At 42.4% G+C, this 21,139-nt stretch overlaps 1 protein-coding gene across 1 annotated transcript in view; it reads left to right on the forward strand.

The window, feature by feature from the left end:
- Window positions 1-21,139, forward strand: part of COL25A1 (collagen type XXV alpha 1 chain) — a 405,886-nt gene that overhangs the window by 164,896 nt on the left and 219,851 nt on the right. The window contains exons 10-12 of the mRNA XM_033960097.1: window positions 11,712-11,783; window positions 15,665-15,781; window positions 19,166-19,201. Of these exons, the coding sequence (XP_033815988.1) occupies window positions 11,712-11,783; window positions 15,665-15,781; window positions 19,166-19,201 (225 nt within the window). The remainder of the gene's footprint in view (window positions 1-11,711; window positions 11,784-15,664; window positions 15,782-19,165; window positions 19,202-21,139) is intronic.

The following is a 21,139-nucleotide window of genomic DNA, read 5'->3' on the forward strand; positions in this document are numbered from 1 at the left end:
GCTGGGAAGGAGAGAGCCTTGCTGTCGCCGATCTGCACCAGAGACCCGTTCGGGCTTTCCCTCTGCCACCAGAGTTCTTGCTTCGATGTAACTTCCGGTATTGCAAAACCAGAAATTACCCCAGAACCAAGGACTCCAGTAGCAGAGGGAAAGCCCGAACGGGTCTCTCAACAAGGGGGCCGACGAATCGGTAAGTCCGATTTTCGTAAAAAACAATCCGATTTGAATTGATTCACCCAAAGTGAATCGGAGAATTGATTTGAATTACGAATCGGGCAGCACTACTCTGAACCCTTGTGCACACTCATAGCCTCACACTTAGACTACTACAATCTAACAGATCTCCCATTGAACCATCTCTCTCCCTGCAATCTGTACAAAACACTGCTGCACAACTTACCTTCTGCCAACCTCGCTACACTCACCTCACCCCTCTCCTCAAATCCCTTCACTAGCTTTCTATCTGCTTTCACATACAGTTCAAACTCATATTACTAACCTACGAGCGTGCTCATTCTGCAGCCCCTCAGTATCTCTCCTCTCTTGTCTCCCCTTAAACACCTCCCTGAGAACTCCATTCCTCAGACAATTTACTTTGATCTGTACCTTTCTCCTCCACTTCCAATTCCAGACTTTGTTCTTTTCATCTCGCCACCCCATACGTCTGGAGTAAACTGCCTGAATCCATACACCATGCCCCTTCGCTTCCCTTGTTCAAAAGCAGGCTGAAAACCCATCTTTTTGAGACAGCCTTCAACTCATAACCTTTCTTCCCACTGCCAGCAGTTTAACCATCCCCTCTAACTGTAAACCCCTACCCTGGCATCCTGTTTGTTTGTTTTTATTGTTTAGATTGTAAGCTCATTCGAGCACTGACTGTCTCCTTTGTGACTCTACAGCACTATGTACGTCTGGTAGTGCTCTAGAAATAATTAATAGTAGTAGTAGTAGAATACTGTGTGTAAGTTTGGTCGCCACATCTCAAAAAGATATAGCGGAATTAGAAAAGGTACAGAGAAGGGCTGGGTTGGACCCATGTACCTAGGGCCCCACTTACAGGAGGGGCCTAAGGAAACTGGGCCAATTCCGGATGGCCCAGGCGCCTAAGGCCTCTTCTATGGGCGGGACCTTAGGCGCCTGGCTCAATCAGGCCCTATGCCAGCCATTCAGAGGATGGCGGACCTGCCGACAGGCCAGGCTTGGGATCTGTCCATCTGTCCAACTTTAAAGTAAGTTGAGGGGAGGGTGTCGGGGGTTGGGAGTGTCAGGGGTGATTGGGGGCTCAGGGGAGGTCGATTGGGGGGTCATGGGGTGTGTGCCATGGGCAGGAGGGTCTGGAATCCCTCCTGCCTGTATTTGAGGGAAGGTGGGGGTGGGGAGTCAACTTCCAGTAGGAGGGCTTGGGCTCTCTCCTGCTGGTATTGTCGAGGGAGGTTCGTGGGGGCCTGCGCCTTGGCAGAAGGGCTTGGGCTCCCTCTTACTGGTATTGTCGGGGGGGGGGAGGGGAGTTCCGGCAGGAGAGATTGAAAAGTTCAGGAGGGGATCGTGATCATGGCAGGAGAGATTAGGCATCACTCCTGCCGTGATCATTGTGATGGGGGGTGGGCAAGTTGCCGGGGCTGCTGAGCTGATTGCAGCAGCCGCGATTAGCTCAGCGGCCCCTATTCGAAACTTATTCCTGTTTTGACTTGGTCTAAGTCAAAATGTATAAGTTCCGACTGGGCAATCTTGTTAAAGTTTTGGTTATACACTTGCTATATGACTAAATCTAGGTCGGCCCACTTCCCGCCCTTTCCCCTCCTCTAAAAATGCCTCTTTTCGCTCTAGGCATTCAGAGGCAGAGTAAAAGCCTAAGCTGGTGTTAGATTACATTATATTAGAGACTTCTATTCCGCCTATACCTTGCAGTTCAAGGCAGATTACAAAAGAGCTAACTGGACATTTCCAGTGAAGTTACAACAGTTTTGAGGTTTTTTTTTTTTTTTGGTTACAAGGGAGGAGAGGTACCTGGATTAATTCTAAAACCAGCTTTAATTATCGTTACTTGGACGATCTGTCTTTTTTGATCGTTCAAATACCAATTTAGGCCACTTTTTGAACGTTTTTTAATATTTTTTTTATTATGAGCCCCCTAGAGCATATTTATGGGCATCATTTTGTCTGACAGAAATGAACAAATCCATCAGGCTTAAAGTTCACTGGCACAGTTTCCTTTTGCTGAAGCATCAAGGCCCAAAGCTGCTGTATGAAAGCACCATCTGTATTGATGGGATTGTGGGGGATTGAGAGAAGGCTTGGGAGGATTTTCACCATGGGGGGCAGAGATTTAATTTTAAAGTTTCACATTTATTAAAAAATTTTTATACCGCCCATCGGGCAGTTTATATTCTGAACAATGAACAAACCTTCTTTTATTCTTCTTTCATTTAAAAGACTCTCTTTGGTGTTACAAATCATTAACACTCTGAATGTCAGAACAAATGTGCTACTATTCACATCTGGGCAGGTTTATGAGATCTGCACTGTGCAAAACTGGAGAGTGCTTAAGCTGTCTACAGCTGTGCGTTTAAGCTGTGATGCTACCACGCTGGTTGCCTGTAGACCAACGTATCAAGTTCAAAATGTTGCGTGTGGTGTTTAAAGCTCAGCAGGTAAAATCTCCTACATATCTGTCAAACAAGTTTAGATATTGTCCAAAAAGATCTTTACACCGCTCTCAGATGGAGTTGTTTTCATTGCCTGACCTTGGCCAAGCCCAACTCGCTTCAGCGAGAAGCTGAACATCTTCGCGTTGGTCCAGCCATGTGGAGTTCTGTGTTTGACAAATTCTTTGATGGCATATCCTGTTTAACTTTTAGGAAGTTATTGAAAGCAGTATTGTTTCAGAACTAAAGATTACGACACTAAAGATTTTGAGAAAGACTCTATAGACCACTAAAAGGGGTTTCAATTTGATAATTTACTTGTGGTGTTGCATTATGTTACTGTAATTGTACTATGATATATGAGCATATATTTGTATATGTATATCTTTTTTTTTTTTTAAATCTTTATTTAAATTTTTTCAAATAAACAACAATTGTGCTTAACAGGCAATATATGATATTAATACATCCAATCTTTCTTTTAGTAATTATAATAATTCAAAAATAAAAAATATAATACAGAAATAATTCCATTTTCATTATTGGATCAATATATTAACAAAAAGGAAAAAAAAAAAAAACCTTTAACATAGTCCTCAATAAAAGAGGAAGGAGACAAAGAGAAAGAAATTCTTCCAGGAAAGATCACATATTAAGTATTAAAAGGAAATTAAGTGAAAACCGATGGTTTAATAATAATAATAGACTTGAGTTATACCGAAAATCACTATGGTGCAAATGAAACTCCTTTACCCTCTAGAAAGAAACGTAGCTGCTGTGAATCATAAAAAATATATCTATTGTTTTGAAATACAACAAAACATTTACAAGGAAATCTTAACTGAAAAGAAGCTCCTAATGATAAAACTTTTTCCCGTTATATAAGAAATTCTTTCCTTCTAGTCTGAGTCCATTTTGAAACATCCGGATGTATATCTTTTGTATACACCACTTAATACTTATGTCAATAGTGGTAAATCAAGAAAATAGATCCAAACCAATGTTGGTGTTGTATTAACTGATCTATAGTGTGTCCCATTTTGCCTCTGATTATTTGATTTCCCCTCCCTGCTCCCAGTTTGGATGTTTAATGGAGACTATTTTATCTATCGTTGCTATCTCTATATGTACCATACAATCCAAGATAGGGTGAGCAATTGTAGCAAAAACATATATCACAGTGTAGAAATGGACTGCTCTGTTATGAACACGATGGTTTTTACCATATACAAGCTCATCTCTGTGTACTCTCAATTTGTTCCAGTAATTGTTTAAAATCATTGACCAACTGTAAATTTCATGGAAGTAGAAGAAAATGATTTACAAATACCACATTCCGCTAAATAATTCTCATGATGGTACAGAATATTACTGTTAACCAAAGTTAAAATAATTGCATAATTCTTTTTTATTGTGTTCCATTATCTGAGTATTAAAAGGTTGTTGAAAAACGCTGATTCCCAGAGGACTAATGAGTCACAGATGGAAAGATTTGCTGAAACTTTACTATGTAATAACATTATAAATTCATATTCCATAGTGACTTCTGCTTTCTAAATCATATGGCTCATTTCTTATGGGGGGAGGGGGGTTAGAGGTGGTAAGCAAGGAGAGCTGACTTAGTTGATTTCCGTGTACCAGACAGAACACTGTTAATATATAAATAAAGTAGCCAAGATACTTCAAAGTCAAACTGATATGATGGTCAATAAAGACCTCCTTATGTGGTTGTAAAGCCCATGTGCAAAATTATGATGTTATTTAAAATTAAAAAAGCAAATAAGCAGAAATATGTGATGTGAAAAAAAACCTGCCTTATTTTCCAAATCTGTTATTAGGGTCCCAATAAATAAATACCCCACACCCCATTTTACAAAATCATAGCATGGTTTTTAGTGCTGGCCACGGCGGTAACATCTCCGACATTCATAGGAATACTATGAGTGTCGGAGCTGTTACTGCCGTGGCCGGCACTAAAAGCCACACTACGGTTTTGTAAAAGGGGTAAATAAAGTCTGGTAAGCCCTTACCCCCAGATTCTATATAAGTCACCAAAATTTGAACAATCAGATTTGGATATGGATCTCAGATTGACTTGCAAACTAGTTAATTATCAATCAACACTTACTTGGGTTTACATGTGAATCTGACCTGCACTTTATTCTATAATTTTATTTATTTATTTATTCATTCATTCAATTTTCTATACTGTTCTCCCAGGGGAACTCAGAACAGTTTACATAAATTTATTCAGGTACTCAAGCATTTTCCCCTATCTGTCCCGGTGGGCTCACAATCTATCTAAAGTACCTGGGGCAATGGTGGACCAGGTGGCCTTTTTAGGGACACAGGGGACAATGTGGGCTTGAACCAGAGAGTGTCAAGGCTATAGTTATAACCCCTACACCACACTCTCAGACATAGTATGGTAGAAAATAGCAAGGCAACCATTGTCTGATAGAGAAGATGTCAAACATAGTTAGCAAAGCATGGTAAAACATACAATGACAAAACAATGGAAGTAAAACCCAAATGTCGCAATATGTCCTCTTTCCTCTGGAGCCACATGGTGGAAGTAAAACCCAGATATTTCAACCTGTCCTCCTTTTTCTGGATTCCCAGGACAAAACGGGGATAAATCAAACACTATAAACCCAAGTATATAGTGCTATAAATAGATCCAGTGAATACACTCTGGGCATATATCAAAATATTCACAGCATTTACTAAGTCACACTTGTATTGTGCTCAGAGAACTGTTACAAGGTAAAAAAAAACCACTCTGTCAGTGAACTAGAAAGCCCACCTTTGAAAACGGCTCAAGTTCTCAATCATTGCACAACAGAGAGAGAGAGTTGGGAGGCAGAGAGCAGATCGGGGCAGAGAGCAGGGCGGCAGAAAGCAGGGCAGTCGGAAAGCATTAACAGGAGCCAAAAAGGTATTCTGGGCGTTCTGTGTTGTGACATTGTATCAGCACCTTGGCATTTTGATATACTAGTGCAGGGGTAGGGAACTCCGGTCCTCGAGAGCCGTATTCCAGTCAGGTTTTCAGGATTTCCCCAATGAATATGCACTGAAAGCACTGCATGCAAATAGATCTCCTGCATATTCGTTGGAGAAATCCTGAAAACCCGACTGGAATACGGCTCTCGAGGACCGGAGTTCCCTACCCCTGTACTAGTGGATCTATTTTTACAGTATTGTGAAGATTCACAAGACTCCTGAAGCAGGCCGTCTTGGCTAAAACATGTACATGTTGAGTCATTGAGTTGTTGGATGAAATAAAGGACATTTATGAGATAGATTGAGTCCAACAGTGTATATAGGACATTTCCACTCCTTGTTTTGCGTATAAAGCTGAGACCTGCATATATAAACCCAAGTGCATGCAAATGACTTAGGGGCATAGATATTCATTCTCTCTCTCTTGCACACTCATTTAGTCAGAAACAACTTGCATATTGACTTGACACACTTCAATATCTTCTCTAATTACCTATTATTAGGCAAACACACTTTAATTAATAGAATACGAGCAAGCTCTGTGAATGCCAGTGGGTGCTGAGCCACTCCCCCCGTATTGAGGAAACCCCTTCATAGTGCCCTGGGAGGGGTAATTTCTACTGTGTTTGGTGCCCCCAATTATTTTGATGCCTATGGGACTATGTAGTGTGAGGATTATGCAGATACCACGCGATATTTACTGTGCTGGAACATTAACTTTCTTCTAATTGTGAATGGTTTTATTCTAGTAGCAATTTTTATATTCTTATATTTCTTTTAATTTGACTTTTCTCCCATTAAATTCAATAAGTTAAGCCTGTGTGAGTGGTTAGTGTGTATTTAAATGAAGGATTATAGTGTTTAAGGTCTAAATATGCAATTTTTGCTTCATGCCCTTATTTCAAAGTGGCATCACAGAGAAAACATAATCAAAATAGCTTTTTTCACTCAATTACAGCTGTTGCTAATACCAGGAGACTTACTACTTATGTCCAAAAATGAATAACAAGAGTCATGCATGTTACAATGACGTTAATTGTATATTGTTATCATTTATTAACATAAAATTTGAATGTAGTAAATCTTTTAAATCTTCATAATTGGTTAATGTAAAGCTAATACTTAGCTTGAGTGGTCAATTCTAAGGGATATATCACCGACATGTGGAGGGGTTTCATCAGGGCTACAATCCCTTTGTTAGAACTGATTTCTCACGACACAACCTCTATACTCTAATTCCAAAATGTTAAGTGTATGCATTGACATGGCATAGGAGATTGCACCTTACTGTGGGTGCATATGGTAGTTTTTGATTTACGCACGTATTCTATAAAGGAATCTTGGCACCCAGATGATATTCTAGAATTAGTACATAGCACTTTGCAACTAAGCACCTAATTTTGGTGCCCAGTTAAAGACATAACATCTACTTCAAACTAGGTGTTCCGTGATCCGTAGCTCCATGGCAGTCCTACTGCGCATGCGGAGTTTTAAATGGCCACGGATGCAAGGAGGTGGAGAACATGCCGGAAACTCCCCCCTCCTGCCTTCACTCACTCTCTCTAAGGACCTCGGGATGTTCAAAATTGGCCTGCCAGACAACAAACTGCTGCCGCCGCAGCAGCTCTTCATTCGTCTCTTCAAAGCAGCCTGCTGAGGATCGCCGGCCGGCTATAGCGAATCTCGTAGGCCGCTCTCCACCTCGGGAGCATGTTCTCTCTGATGCGATTCCATACATCAGAGAAGGGGTGGGATCGCGTCAGAGGGAACGTGCTCCCGAGGTGGAGAGCGGCCTGCGAGGTTTGCTACAGCCGGCCGACGATCCTCAGCAGGCTGCTTTGAAGAGGCGAATGAAGAGCAGCAGTGGCAGTTGCAGTTTGTGCTGGTGGGCCAGAAAAGAAAAGGAAGCTGGGATGGAGTGAGGGTAATAACGGCAGTTTGGGAGCAGGTATTAGGGAGCAAGGAAGAGGTGCTGATGGACAGGGGAGAGATAAAAGGAAGGGAGAAGGGCTGCTGTTGGACAGGGGGAGCAGGGAAGGGGTGCTGCTGGACAGTGGGGGGGGGTGTAAAAGGAAGGGAGAAGGGCTGCTGCTGGACAGGGGGAGCAGGGAAGAGGTGCTGCTGGACAGTGGGGAGATAAAGGAAGGGAGAAGGGCTGCTGCTGGACAGAAGGAGCAGGCAAGGGGTGGTGGTGGACAGCCGAGGAAAGAGACAGAAATAAAGAAAGACAGACAGACAGAAAACGGCCAATGAGAGCGAGAGAAAGAAAGAAAGACAGACACACACATCTATTCTAGCACCCGTTAATGTAACGGGCTTAAAGACTAGTAACATAATAAATTACTATACCGCATAGCTGGTAAGTTCAATGCGGTTTACAAATATTAAAAGAAATAATACTACTTAATGAGATTTAATTAATTAATAAATAGGTGTGTCTTCAATTGCTTTCAAAAATGACAGTAAGACACAGAGCTTAACAACAGAGGTTTCAGTTCCCTATCCAAAAAAGCTGCCTGATAAGAGAACAGATATTGATGGTATTTTTTATAACGACAGACTTTTATTGATGGAAAATTTAAAAGACTGTGTGAACTACATGGACACTTAGACTGAGCAAAGGAAAATAATTTGGATAGATAGGTGCCTTTCCAAAGAGAACTTTATAGCAGAGACAGCCGAATTTAAATTTGACACGGGCTCAACACCAAAGATTATACCAGTAATTTAAATGATGCAGTGTCGAAGTAAGGTTTATACTGTGTAATTTCCAGAAAGTATAAAAAAAACTTTTCACACTAGTGCATTTACCTGATCCTGCATAGTAAATGTTGATCTAAAATAATATCCAAGATCTTGTTAGTGGGTTGTATTAGGGACGTAGTTCCCAAAGAGTGTAAAATCGAAAGGTTTTGGGTTTTTATTTCTTTGATAGGTCAAGCAATTATCTAGAAGTATTTGTTTGCCATGTTATTCCATAGTGAGCTGTGTCTGTGCTGTTTGTGGTGTTTTGTTTCGGTGCTATGTTGTGTTGTGTCCCCAGGGTCTTCCAGGCTTCCCCACAGTGGCTGCCCTCCATAGCAATCAGATCCTCACTGTCAAGGTTTGTGGTTGACAACTGCACAAATGCAGTCAGATCTCTTAGCAGCATAAGAGTGGATGAACATGTACATTAATATTTGCTCAATAAACATTTCATATTGTATATGCTGTATGTTAGCAGTGTCTGCTCATGATTGTACAGACTTAATGGTGCTTGAAAAAGAAAATCTGTTCTCCCAGTATAGTCCCAACATTTTTAAGGTGACTTGAACATAGATACTGGCGTATGTTCAATTGTGTGCTAACACATCCCGTTTCAGTGTGCTCATCTGTACTCTTACCAATGCAGAGGGGAATTACAGATAATTAGAAAGTTATCCAAATATTTCTACCTTTTCATTGCCTTGCAAAATGGTACCCATGTTCATGCCACACTGTGCTGCTTGGAAAGTCTGATTAAAACACTGACTGGGGCTTTATCTTCAGAATCTGTGCTCATAGATTGTCATGTAAAAACCTTGAAGAACATTTACCAATCACCTGCACCATGCAAAAAAATAAAAATAAATAAATTCTTTGTATCTTCACTTATATAAAGGGCTGCTAATTTTAGGTTTTAACTGATGAATCTCAATAAAACACCCCTGATGCCAAAACAAATAGGGGGCTCATAATCGAAAAACTTCCAAACACCGGCCTAAGTCGGCACTTGGACAAACATTTTTCAAAAACGTCCAAGTGCCGATAATAAAACTGGGTTTTGGACGTATTTCTAAATGACCTAGGCCTTCATAGTGCCGCTCAATGTCCAAAGCTAAACGGGGCATTTCGGGAGGCGTGTCGAGGGCGGGAGTTGGGCGGGACGTGGGCCGGCTTAGACTTAGTTGTACAGCATGTATAACCGAAAGTTTAACAACAGAGCCTAGACAGAACTTGGACGCTGTGACTTAGACCATGTAAAACATGGTCTAAGTCACAAAAGCCCACCTAAACTCACCAGATAAGCACTTCAAACACATAACACAGACCCCCACACACTACCCCAGTGATCACCAACCCCCCTCCCCACCCCAATAAAAATTATATTCACAACTTTAAATTTCAGCCTCTAAACCATCATCACCTGGCCGCCTGGCATAAGAAAGCCTAGTCGCCAAGCCCAGAGGCTGCTTAAGTCATCTTGGGGGTGGGTTAGGGAACCATAGAGAAGAGGACCCATGCCCATAAGCCCCTGTAATCACTGCATTGATACTTAAACATGTTCACTGCCCTATATACCCCCAAAACCCTTTTTGACTGGCATATAAGTGGCTCTTGCAGCCATAAGGGCTATTGGGGTGGTAGATAAGTGGGTCTAGGGGATTCTGGAGGTGGTTTGGGGAGCTCACCGTCACCTATAAGGGAGCTGTAGGGAGGAGAAGCCATGGCACCCTTTTTGTGTTCACAGCAGTGCCCTGTAAGGTACCCCACTATTTAAGTGCCATGTCTGGGTGTTCAGTCCATCACTTTGCAGACCCCTCCAACGCCCAACAGGGCTTGTTCTAGGCATTTTGGACTTGGACGAAAAGTTGGACAGAAATGTGGTATAAAGATGGACGATTTAGCGGCTTGGACGATCAGATCGGCAGGACGTATAATTAGACGATTTTCAAAAGTAAAAAAAAGTTGGACGTCTCTTTCGAAAATGCGTCTTAGGCTCTTTTTAACTTTGGACGACTTGCGAGATGGACGTAAACGGACTTAGACGTCCCTTTCGATTATGCCCCTTTAGGTGTTTATTGGATAAGCAGTGGAAAAAAAAACATACTTTCCCAAATAGTCTCTGACCTCTCTCTTTGCCTGCCTTGGATTCTCCACCATGTTCTTTGTTGAGATTCAAAGTAGAGAATAACACAGGAACAAATTTGTCCCCATCACTGCGGGATCTCAATATCCCTTTTCCGTCCCTGCGAGTTCTATTCCTGTCCCATTCTGCAAACTCTGTCTTAACTGCACAAGCCTCAACACTTATGATTTTAAAGTGTTCGAGTCTTGTGCAGACGAAGACAGAGCTTTCAACAATGGAGCAGGGACAGAGCTCACAGGGACGGGACGGAGATAAGAGAGATCCTGTGGGAAAGGGAAAATTTGTCCTTGTGTAATTCTCTAGGAGAGCTCCTCAGCAACATACATATGTTTATTTGATAGGCCAAAAAAAGGGGTTCATAGACGAAAGCACGCTGGACAATCACATGAAGACAAAAACGCTAAGACAAATGTGCGCCGGATTAAAAGGTAACTTTAAAGCGCTACAAGGGTGTGTGTGTGGGGGGAACCCCCCAATTTTACTTAGAAGTGTTGGCGCTGCCATTGGGGGGAGAGGGTTGGGGGAGGAAACCCCCCTATTAGAGAGAAAAGTATAATTTTTCCCAGTGTTTTAGTGAAAAATTAGTTTCTTCTGTAAGTGAGGGGGAGGGTTCCCCTCCACCTACCCCCCAACGGCAGTGGCAACACTTCTAAGTAAAGTGTGTGTGCGGGGGGGGGTCCCAAACACACACCCTCAAAGTGCTTTAAAGTTACCTTTTAATCCGGCGTGCTGATGTCCTGCACGCATTTGTCTTAGCATTTTTGTCCGCGTGCAATTGTCCGGCGCACTTTAGTCCCGCCACCAAAAAAGTTGCCCAGTAATATTAGCTTTGTGGCAAAAGCACTCGTCACATCCAATTCATAGTACCCTCAAAGAACCTCTAATTGTCTAGGAAATAAAGACATGAAGTTACAATTTGTTTAACACCTAAAGATAGAAGCCCTGGTTATATGTGACAGAACTTTGCTTTGTATTGTTATTTGGAGTTATCAAAAGCCTGTTTTGAAGGAGAAGCACAGATTCTCTGCCAGACTAAAGCAACAGTTCAAATGACATTTTAGTTATGAAAACTCTAATGTTTATATCTCTTATTTCTTTCTCGGGGGCCTTCTGACGTCTGTCCTTCAACTCTCTCACCTTTGAACTTCAACCTTTGACTTCACCTGACTGATCAGATGGTGTTTCCTAAGATCAATCATGGCTTTCTCTCTGCTGATCAGCAGCTCATTAAACGCCGGCTCATTAAGGTAGTGCTTGATCTCACAGGTGCTCTTTCCTTGCTGAAGGTTATTGCTTTGCGCTGTAGCTTTTGCCACATGCCATGCTATGTTTCCTCTTTGGAATGTTTCTGCAATCTGTACATTCTCTAAAGCAGTGGTCTCAAACTCAAACCCTTTGCAGGGCCACATTTTCACTTTGTAGGTACTTGGAGGGCCTCAGAAAAAATAGTTAATGTCTTATTAAAGAAATGACAATTTTACATGAGGTAAAACGCGTTATAGTTTATAAATCTTTCCTTTTGGCTAAGTCTTAATGATAATATTGTAATTTATAGCTAAAGAAACATATGATCAAGAAACTGTTTTATTTTACTTTTGTGATTATGATAAACATACTGAGGGCCTCAAAATAGTACCTGGCGGGCCGTGAGTTTGAGACCACTGCTCTAGAGGGTGTGTACCTTTTGGTAAAAGTGAAAATAGAAGTAGAAGCCATAAGATGTGTTAAATATTCCTGTTTTTATTTTAATTAGGGCTATGCTGACTATACTAGTTGGCTTTTCATTTGCTGCACGATGACATGTGCAGACTGATTCAGTCAGATAAGTAGAGGGTTTATTTGAATAATATATTGAAATTGTGTTGATTTTTTAAAAATAAAAATAAGAGAAATCTGGCTTTCTTACAATACTGATGTTTTAGAGTCAGCAAAAATCTTTTCCTGAACTTGTGTGGTTTTTTTCCCCAACCTTCATCTACAATGATTCTGTGGTTACGATTCAGTATTCAACAAGATACTAAACTTGGTTTGTCAGTATTTGGCTATCTAACAAAAATAAATATTTGGCACAGCCCTAATGTTAAATATAGTGACAAAGCAGAACTAATGGCAAGAATGGAGACTGTCAACATAGATGAACAAAGTGTATTTGAAAGACCTGACATGGAGCTGCATTAGTACTTATTGAGAATCTGTACTTGTTTAATTTTACCTTGCAAAAACAGGAAAGTCTCTAAGGCCCCCTTTTACTAAGCGGCAATAGCAAGTGCTTCATGGCAACCTCACCAAAGTTCAGAGGGATTTAAACGGCTTTGGAGCAGTTACTGTGCCAGCCCATGCTAATTACCTTAGTTAAAGGGGGACCTTAATGTGGTCATATTTTGATTATAATCCTTAGAAACATAGAAAACATAGAAAGATGACGGCAGATAAGAGCTATAGCCCATCAAGTCTGCCCACTCTATTGACCCACCCTTTTAAGTCTACTGACCCCCTTAATTATACTGCCATTCTACTGACCCGCTCCTTCAAGTCTATACCCTAGTGACCCTATTCCTTGACTTGACCCTCGTAGGGATCCCACATAGGTATCCCATTTATTCTTAAAGTCTGGGATGCTGCTGGCCTCGATCACCTGCACTGGAAGCTTATTCCAATGCTCAATCACTCTTTCCGTGAAGAAGTACTTCCTGGCGTCTCCACGAAACTTCCCTCCCCTGAGTTTGAGCGGATGCCCTCTTGTGGTCGAGGGTCCTTTGAGAAGAAAGATATCATCTTCCACCTCGACACGTCCCGTGATATACTTAAATGTCTCAATCATGTCTCCCCTCTCCCTACGTTCTTCGAGAGTGTAGAGCTGCAATTTGTTCAGTCTTTCTTCGTACGAGAGACCCTTGAGCCCCGAGACCATTCTGAGCACATCTTTACGGTAATGTGGCCTCCAGAATTGCACACAGTATTCCAGATGAGGTCTCACCATGGCTCTGTACAATGGCATTATGACTTTAGGCTTCCTGCTGATGAAGCTTCTCTTAATACAACCTATCATCTGCCGTGCCTTAGATGAACCCCTCTCCACTTGAGTGGCAGTTTTCATGTCTGCACTGATGATTACTCCTAAATCTCGTTCTGCTGTAGTCCTGGTTAAAGTTTCTCCATTCAAGGTGTAAGTTTTGCATGGATTTCTGCTTCTGAGATGCATGACCTTACATTTCTTGGCGTTGAAGCCCAGCTGCCAGGTCGAGGACCAACTTTCTAATGTACGCAAGTCATGCGCCATAGTATCCTGTAGATTGCAGTCGCTTACTATATTGCATAGTTTGGCATCATCAGCGAATAAGGTTACCTTACCTTGAATCCCTTGAGTCAGATCCCCAATGAATATGTTGAAGAGGAGTGGGCCCAGGATTGAGCCCTGCGGCACTCCGCTGGTCACCTCCGATGTTTTAGAGAGGGTACCATTAACCACCACCCTCTGAAGTCTGCCACTTAGCCAATCATTAACCCATGCAGTTAGTGTCTCTCCTATCCCCATCGATTCCATCTTGTTCAGCAGCCTGCGGTGTGGGACGCTGTCAAAAGCCTTGCTGAAGTCTAGGTACCCGACATCCAAGGACTCTCCCAAGTCCAGCCTTCTTGTTACCCAGTCAAAGAAGCTGATGAGATTGGACTGGCAGGACCTACCCTTGGTGAATCCATGTTGACTGGGATCCCGGAGACTCCCCTCATTCAAGATCGTATCTAATTTATGCTTAATTAGTGTTTCCATGAGTTTACACACTATTGAAGTGAGACTCACCGGTCTATAGTTCGCAGCCTCTGCCTTGCAACCCTTTTTATGCAGAGGAACGACGTTAGCTGTTTTCCAGTCCAAGGGAACTTTCCCCATACTTAGTGAGAGATTGAAGAGCACGGCCAATGGTTCCGCCAGAACATCTCTCAATTCTCTGAGCACTCGGGTGTAAATTGTCCGGTCCCATGGCCTTGTTCACCTTGAGCCTTGTCAGTTCGCTGTAGACGTCTCCTAGTGTGAACTCAAAATTCTGACACGGGTCTTCCGCGTTTTGTTTTGCCTTCAACTGTGGTCCGTGTCCTGGTGCCTCGCAGGTTAAGACTGAGCAGAAGTATTCATTTAGTAGTTCAGCTTTTTCGGAATCCGCTACTGCATAGTTTCCGTCTGGTCGTCTAAGGCGTACTATCCGTCTGTGTTCCTTTTCCTATCACTAATATACCTGAAGAAGGATTTGCCCCCTTTCTTAATGTTTTTTGCCAGAGTTTCTTCCACTCAAAGTTTGGCCTCCCTAACTGCAGTTTTGACCGCTGCAGACCTGGTCCTATATTCTACTTTAGCTTCTCTTTTCTGCATACTCTTGTAGGAAAGAAATGCTTTTTTCTTCTCCTTAACGAGGTGCAAGATCTCCTCAGTGAACCATTGGGGTTTATTGTTTCTTTGCCGTTTATCTACTGATTTTATGTAGCGTCTAGTTGCTTCGTGTATGGATGATTTCAGGGACGACCACATAGCTTCCACATTACCAGTCTCTGCTTGGTCCTGCAGTGTCCGATGGACGAAATCTCCCATGTATGCGAAGTCGGTGCCCCGGAAATTGTCTATCAATGTGACACCACATTGGAAATTCTTTAGACTTCATAAGCTTTGCATCGTTTTTGTTTTAAATTGTTTTTTTCGTGAATTTTAGAAATTCATTAAAATGATGTACATATCTACTGTATTATGAGGAGCTATGGACTACAAAAAATATAATGTATATATACAATATATACTGTGGGGTTCATAATCGAAAAAGAAAAATGTCCAAAAACTGCCCTAAGTCAGCACTTGGACGATCATAAATGAAAGACGTCCAAGTGCCGATAATCGAAACAGGTTTTGGCCTGTCTGATTAGGGCATCCTTGTTATTATTAACACAGTTTCCAGAAACAGACTGCTGGTACTGACAGGGGTGTCACTGGTATATAGTGGAAGGATACAATAATCTCTTTGCACAGTTTATAGTTTCTCTTCCCATGCAGTGTATAAGTAAGACTTGGGGAACTGTTGTAGAAAAGCTGCTCTTTGTAATCAATGCACGTGTACTAATGACATGTTTCTTGGCTCTTCTTAAGGGGGATCAGGGTCAAGCTGGACCACCTGGACCTCCAGGACCCCCTGGCTCACCAGGACCTAGAGGCCCTCCCGGTGACACCGGTAAAGATGGTCCCAGAGGACTGTCTGGACTACCAGTAAGTTGTCCTCTTTGTATGTTATTTGTTTTTTGTTTTCTTGCTGGCTTTTCCATTATTCCAATTGGCTTTCATGATAGTAGCTCAGCTTAAAGGTAACAATTATTACGAACAATGAAAATGATATTCTCAGTTTCCAGATCCAGAATTTCTAGACAAAGTTACAGCATATATCTTTAGGCTAAAACTTTGAAATTCCAAGGTAGGGAGAATGAGAGGGCACTCTCTAAAGTTAAAAGGGGATCGATTCTGTACAAACGTAAGGAAGTTCTTCTTCACCCAGAGAGTGGTGGAAAACTGGAACGCTCTTCCGGAGGCTGTTATAGGGGAAAACACCCTCCAGGGATTCAAGACAAAGCTAGATAAGTTCCTGCTCAACTAGAACGTACGCAGGTAAGGCTAGACTCAATTAGGGCACTGGTCTTTGACCTAAGGGCCACCGCGGGAGCGGACTGCATGGTACGAAGTACCACTGGTCTGACCCAGCAGCAGCAATTCTTATGTTCTTATGTTCTTATATACCAAGTATGTCAAACTCATGCCTAATGATGTGATGCTACAGCAGCCACACATTTCTTGATTGGGCCGCGTTAAATATTCATCCTCCCTATTCTCCTCATTATAGTTACATAGGAGCCAAATTTACATTATATAATTAAACAGATTTTGAATTTTGGAATGCACATTAGATACTATGACGTGGGCTGCACAGAACTTCCCCATGAGCTGCATTTAACACACCAGCCTTATAGCATGACAAAATATGCCCCTCCCCCCTCCTTTTTATCAAGCTGCACTAGAGGTTTTTAGCACAGGCAGACACGGTAAATTCTCCGACGCTCATAGAATCCTTATGAGCGTCAGAGTACTTACCTTGCTAGCATGTGATGAACACTTCTAGCGCAGCTTGATGGAAGGGACCCATAATGTTAACTACAAGAACAGAGTTTAGGTCATGATTGAAAAATACACGGTCTAGTTTAAAAGAGTATCTGCACTCAACTATGAGAAAAGTGAACAAGAAGCACAAATAATGAAACTACTTTTTAAAAAATTTCTTTTGGCTTGCAGTAACTAGAATTTTATTTAACCCCCTCCCCTCCCCCCCCCCTTTTACAAAAGCACGGATGAGGTTTTTAGCACCGGCTGGCAAACTGAATGTTCTGCGATGTTCCAAAGGTCATAGAGTTCCTATGAGCGTTGGAGCAGCGCAGAGCATTCAGCACGCCGCCCAGCACTAAAAACATGTTCCGCACTTTTGTAAAAGGGGGAATTAATTAAGAGGCATCTAATGATAGAACAGGAAAATTACCTAGTGCACTCAAAGGACAATATTGCTATTCAAAACAAATTAGGAGAAGCTGTTTTTAAATACATGAGGACTGACCATAATTTCACTTGTAGCTCTGGACTGGAAGCAGTTCATACCAGAGCAGGTCTAAAAGGCATGAGGAAAGAACTGCATAACATGCCTAGTACTCCTGGCTCACCAAAGAGAAGAGGAACAAATTAAAAAGTAGCAATGACCTTTATATCACTCTATGGTATGGCCGTACCTCGAATGCTGTGTGTAATTCTGGTCACCGTATCTCAAAAAAGATATAGTGGATTTAGAAGAGGAACAGAGAAAGTCAATGAAAACGATAGAAGGGATGAGATGACTTCTCTATGAAGAAAGGTTAAAGCAACCTGGGCTCTTCAGTTTGAAGAAGAGATGGTTCATAGACAACGGCGCGAAAGACAAAAGCGCGCGCCGACAATTGAGCGCAGTGCGTGCCGCTGCACTGCTCTAAATTACAGTTTTTTAGGGGCTCCGATGGGGGGTTTTGTTGGGGAACCCCCCCAGTTTACTTAATAGACATCGCGCCGGCGTTATGGGGGGTTTGGGGGTTGTAACCCTCCACATTTTACTGTAAACTGAACTTTTTCCCTAAAAACAGGGAAAAAGTGAAGTTTTCAGTAAAATGTGGGGGGTTACAACCCCCCACACCCCCCACAACACCCCCACAACGTGGCGCGATGTCTATTAAGTAAAGTGGGGGGGTTCCCCCCCACGCCCCCCCGTCGGAGCACTAAAAACAGTAATTTAGAGCGGCGCGGTGGTGCGCGCTATGCTCAATTGTCTGGGCGCACCTTTGTCCCGGCGCGCTTTTGACCTGACACCGGAAGAGATAGCTCAGGGGAGACATGATAGAAGTCTATAAAATACTGAGTGGAGTGGAAAGAGTAGATGCGAATTGCCTTTTCCCCAAAATACTAGAACACCCCCAGTAAGTGTCCATGAAGAATTGAGAGGGTGGTGAGGTGTGTAACAACATCAAGGGGGTGGTAGCGCCATGAGGCAGGTGGGGAATCTTTTTTTTTTTTTATATAGTGGTCTGCAGTAAATGCATCTAGATATTATGCCTGCACGTACTATGCTATCCATTGATGCATTTATAGAGCAGTAAGGCCCATATTTTATAAACAACACCCTAAGTTAGGCACCTAACTTAAGTGGAAAATGCCATTTAAAAACAAATGATAGCATTTTTAAAAAAATGTAGGCGCCTACCGATGCATAAAAAAAGGCACCTGCACCACTGCTACGGAGGCGCTTTATGATGTCTAATGCCACTGTAGATTTGGCTAACACTGGAAGTGGTGCTAAACATAGGAATTGGCGTTAGGCATCGTAAAGTGCCTCCGTAGATGCAATTCACAGGAAAGGTAAGCGCCAGAAATGTAGGCCTTGAAAACCATGGCCTACATTTCCAGCACCTACCTTTCACAAAGCCGCGATTGTATGGACGGCACCATTAAGTGACTGACACATGATCGGCAGCCATTTTTTAAGCGACTGATGCCGACAGGGCCACTTATAGAATCTGAGCCTAAATGTCTATACTCTGTGGTAACTGCAGGGCAGATGCTGGACATACCACCAACAGTTACCACACAGACTTTACAATACCACATTGTAATTTTTTTGAATCTACTGTGTAGTAAGTAGAATAAAACTTATTAAATTTTAGTAAACATGCCTCTTAGTAAGTAAGGGTTTTATTCATCCAATTGAGGCTGACAAGAAAGCTATGGTGAATACAACAGAGAAGATGCAAATGAAGAAGACTAGAGGATGTTCATGGATTGTCTGTCTTGTTATTATCCTCCTTTCTTACATCCAATAATAACTTCTGTTGAGAATCCAAAGGAATACAGAAGTGGAGGTATGGGTGGAAGGGCTACCCACAGGTGACCTGTGAATATTCTTAGCCAGCAGATTATTTATGGCTATTGTTTTATTGTACGACATATCTTAACACAAAATAACAGTTTTTCACACTAGTGAAATAGATGTTGCTTATTTAAAGAATGCCTAATAGGTACAACTTCTTTTCAAAGGGAGATCCAGGCAAACTAGGAGAACAAGGCTTGATGGTAAGTTTCTTCTTTTAATAGCTTAAGAGCCCTCGTAACCTAGTACAGGTATTCTTCTGTATAGTATCTCTTTCTACTTAACGGCAATAGGCCAATGAAATGTAAATGCATACAACAATACACTGGGGATAAGAATGAATTATGCTGGATGTCTGTTCATAGACTGTTGTACAGTTCTTTCTGTATGACATTTGTTTATGCCAGCAGAGGAGCTTACAAATTAAAAACACTTTCCACTCAGTATTCAATCCCTGTATATCACTTAAAAGCCTGAAGGGGTTTTTGAATTTCACAGCTATTAATATGAGCTGATCTCACAGAGACTATAAAATAAGGCTCTTTGAGCTGGATTCTTTGCTTTGCAAGCACTATTGATTATCCTTCTGTGGTGAAAACCTGGACTTACCCTACTTTAAGGTTTTTGTGTGATGTCTAGGGGAATAGTGCCACATCTCTGCTTTGTGACTCCCCTGTAGGCATTGCACACAAGGGTTTCTGGTTGTTTCTGATGTTAGCACCTAGGTGTTATGAATAAGATCCCTGAAGCAAGTGATCCCTGACCTAGAGAATGACACGGGGAAAAAAAATTTGGCACTGCCCCGTCCCTGCGACCACTGTCTCTGTCACCACCCCGCCACCGTGACCACTGTCCCCCGCCCCGTCCCCATGACTACTGTCCACGCTCCCGTGACTACTATCCCTGCAGCATCCATACAAGCCTCAGTACTGCAATGTTTAGCTTATTCTTTCCTTATAAATCAAAGTTCTGGCTGCTGAACTAGAGAAAGAGATGTTCAACTGGCAGGGCTTTGTTTATAAATTTTTATCAACAAAACTAATATACTACTTTATCCTAAAGCAAAAGAAAATAAATATAATTTTTTTTTTCTACTTTTGTTGTCTGGTTTCTGCTTTCCTCATCTTCTCATGCCATCTACTGTCTGTCTTCTCTCTGCATCTTCCATTTGCTCTATTACTGTGCCTCTCCCTTCAACACCCCCCCCTGCCAATTGATCTGGCACCCATCTTCATCCCTCCACTCCTCCCATAGTCTGGCATCTCTGTCTTCTTCCCTTCCAGCGTCTTCTCCCATTTCCTCTCAGTGTCTGTTCCTCTCCACCCCCCTTCAGCATCGTTCCTTTCCTTTCCACCACCACCCTTCCCTCTCACCACCTCACTGCCCTTCAGCACCCCTCACGCAGTCTGAGAATCTCCCTCCCTCCCCCTTATCTTTGTGGCGCGTTTTAAGTTTCCAGAGTAACTTGCTCAAGCCACCAGAGCCTGCCTGCAGTCGCATATGTCTGTAGGCGGAAGCTTCTCCTCTGACGCAACCAGAAGTTGCATCAGAGGAGAAGCTTCCGCCTACAGACGCACGCGACTGCAGGCAGGCTCCGGCGGCTTGAGCAAGTTACTCTGGAAATTAACACGCTGCAAAGGTAAGGGGGAAGGAGGGAAGGAGATAGATTTGTCTGGTAGGTAGGAAGGAGGGAGAGGGCCATGCGCAATCGGTGACCGCGCGTGTTCTCTCCCTTAACTGTGGGAACAAGGCCATTCACCGCTCCACGGGGCAGTGGATGGCCTTGTCCCCATACCCGCAGTGAGGATCCCCCCCTCCCACCATTTTGGCGGGTTACCCGTGGCTTGCCGTGGATACCAGCTACCATGTCATTCTCTACCCTGAAGCAAAACATGTTGAGCATCTGATCTGTTATGGACAGTTTTTTAAAATGATAAAGCAGTGTTTAGATGCTGTAATCATTTTGTCTGCTTATATATGTTAAATGTTTTTATGATTTATTGAATTATGTAATAAAGGGGGGCCTTTTGCTAAAGTGTGATAAAATCTGGGCATAGCATACTTTTAAATGTGGAATTTCCCTGTATGATAAGCTCATATTTAACATGGCATTGTTATAGGGTATTTTTAAAATATTTGCA

Source organism: Geotrypetes seraphini, chromosome 1 (assembly GCF_902459505.1).
Source record: "Geotrypetes seraphini chromosome 1, aGeoSer1.1, whole genome shotgun sequence".
In the NCBI taxonomy this organism is placed as follows: domain Eukaryota; kingdom Metazoa; phylum Chordata; class Amphibia; order Gymnophiona; family Dermophiidae; genus Geotrypetes; species Geotrypetes seraphini.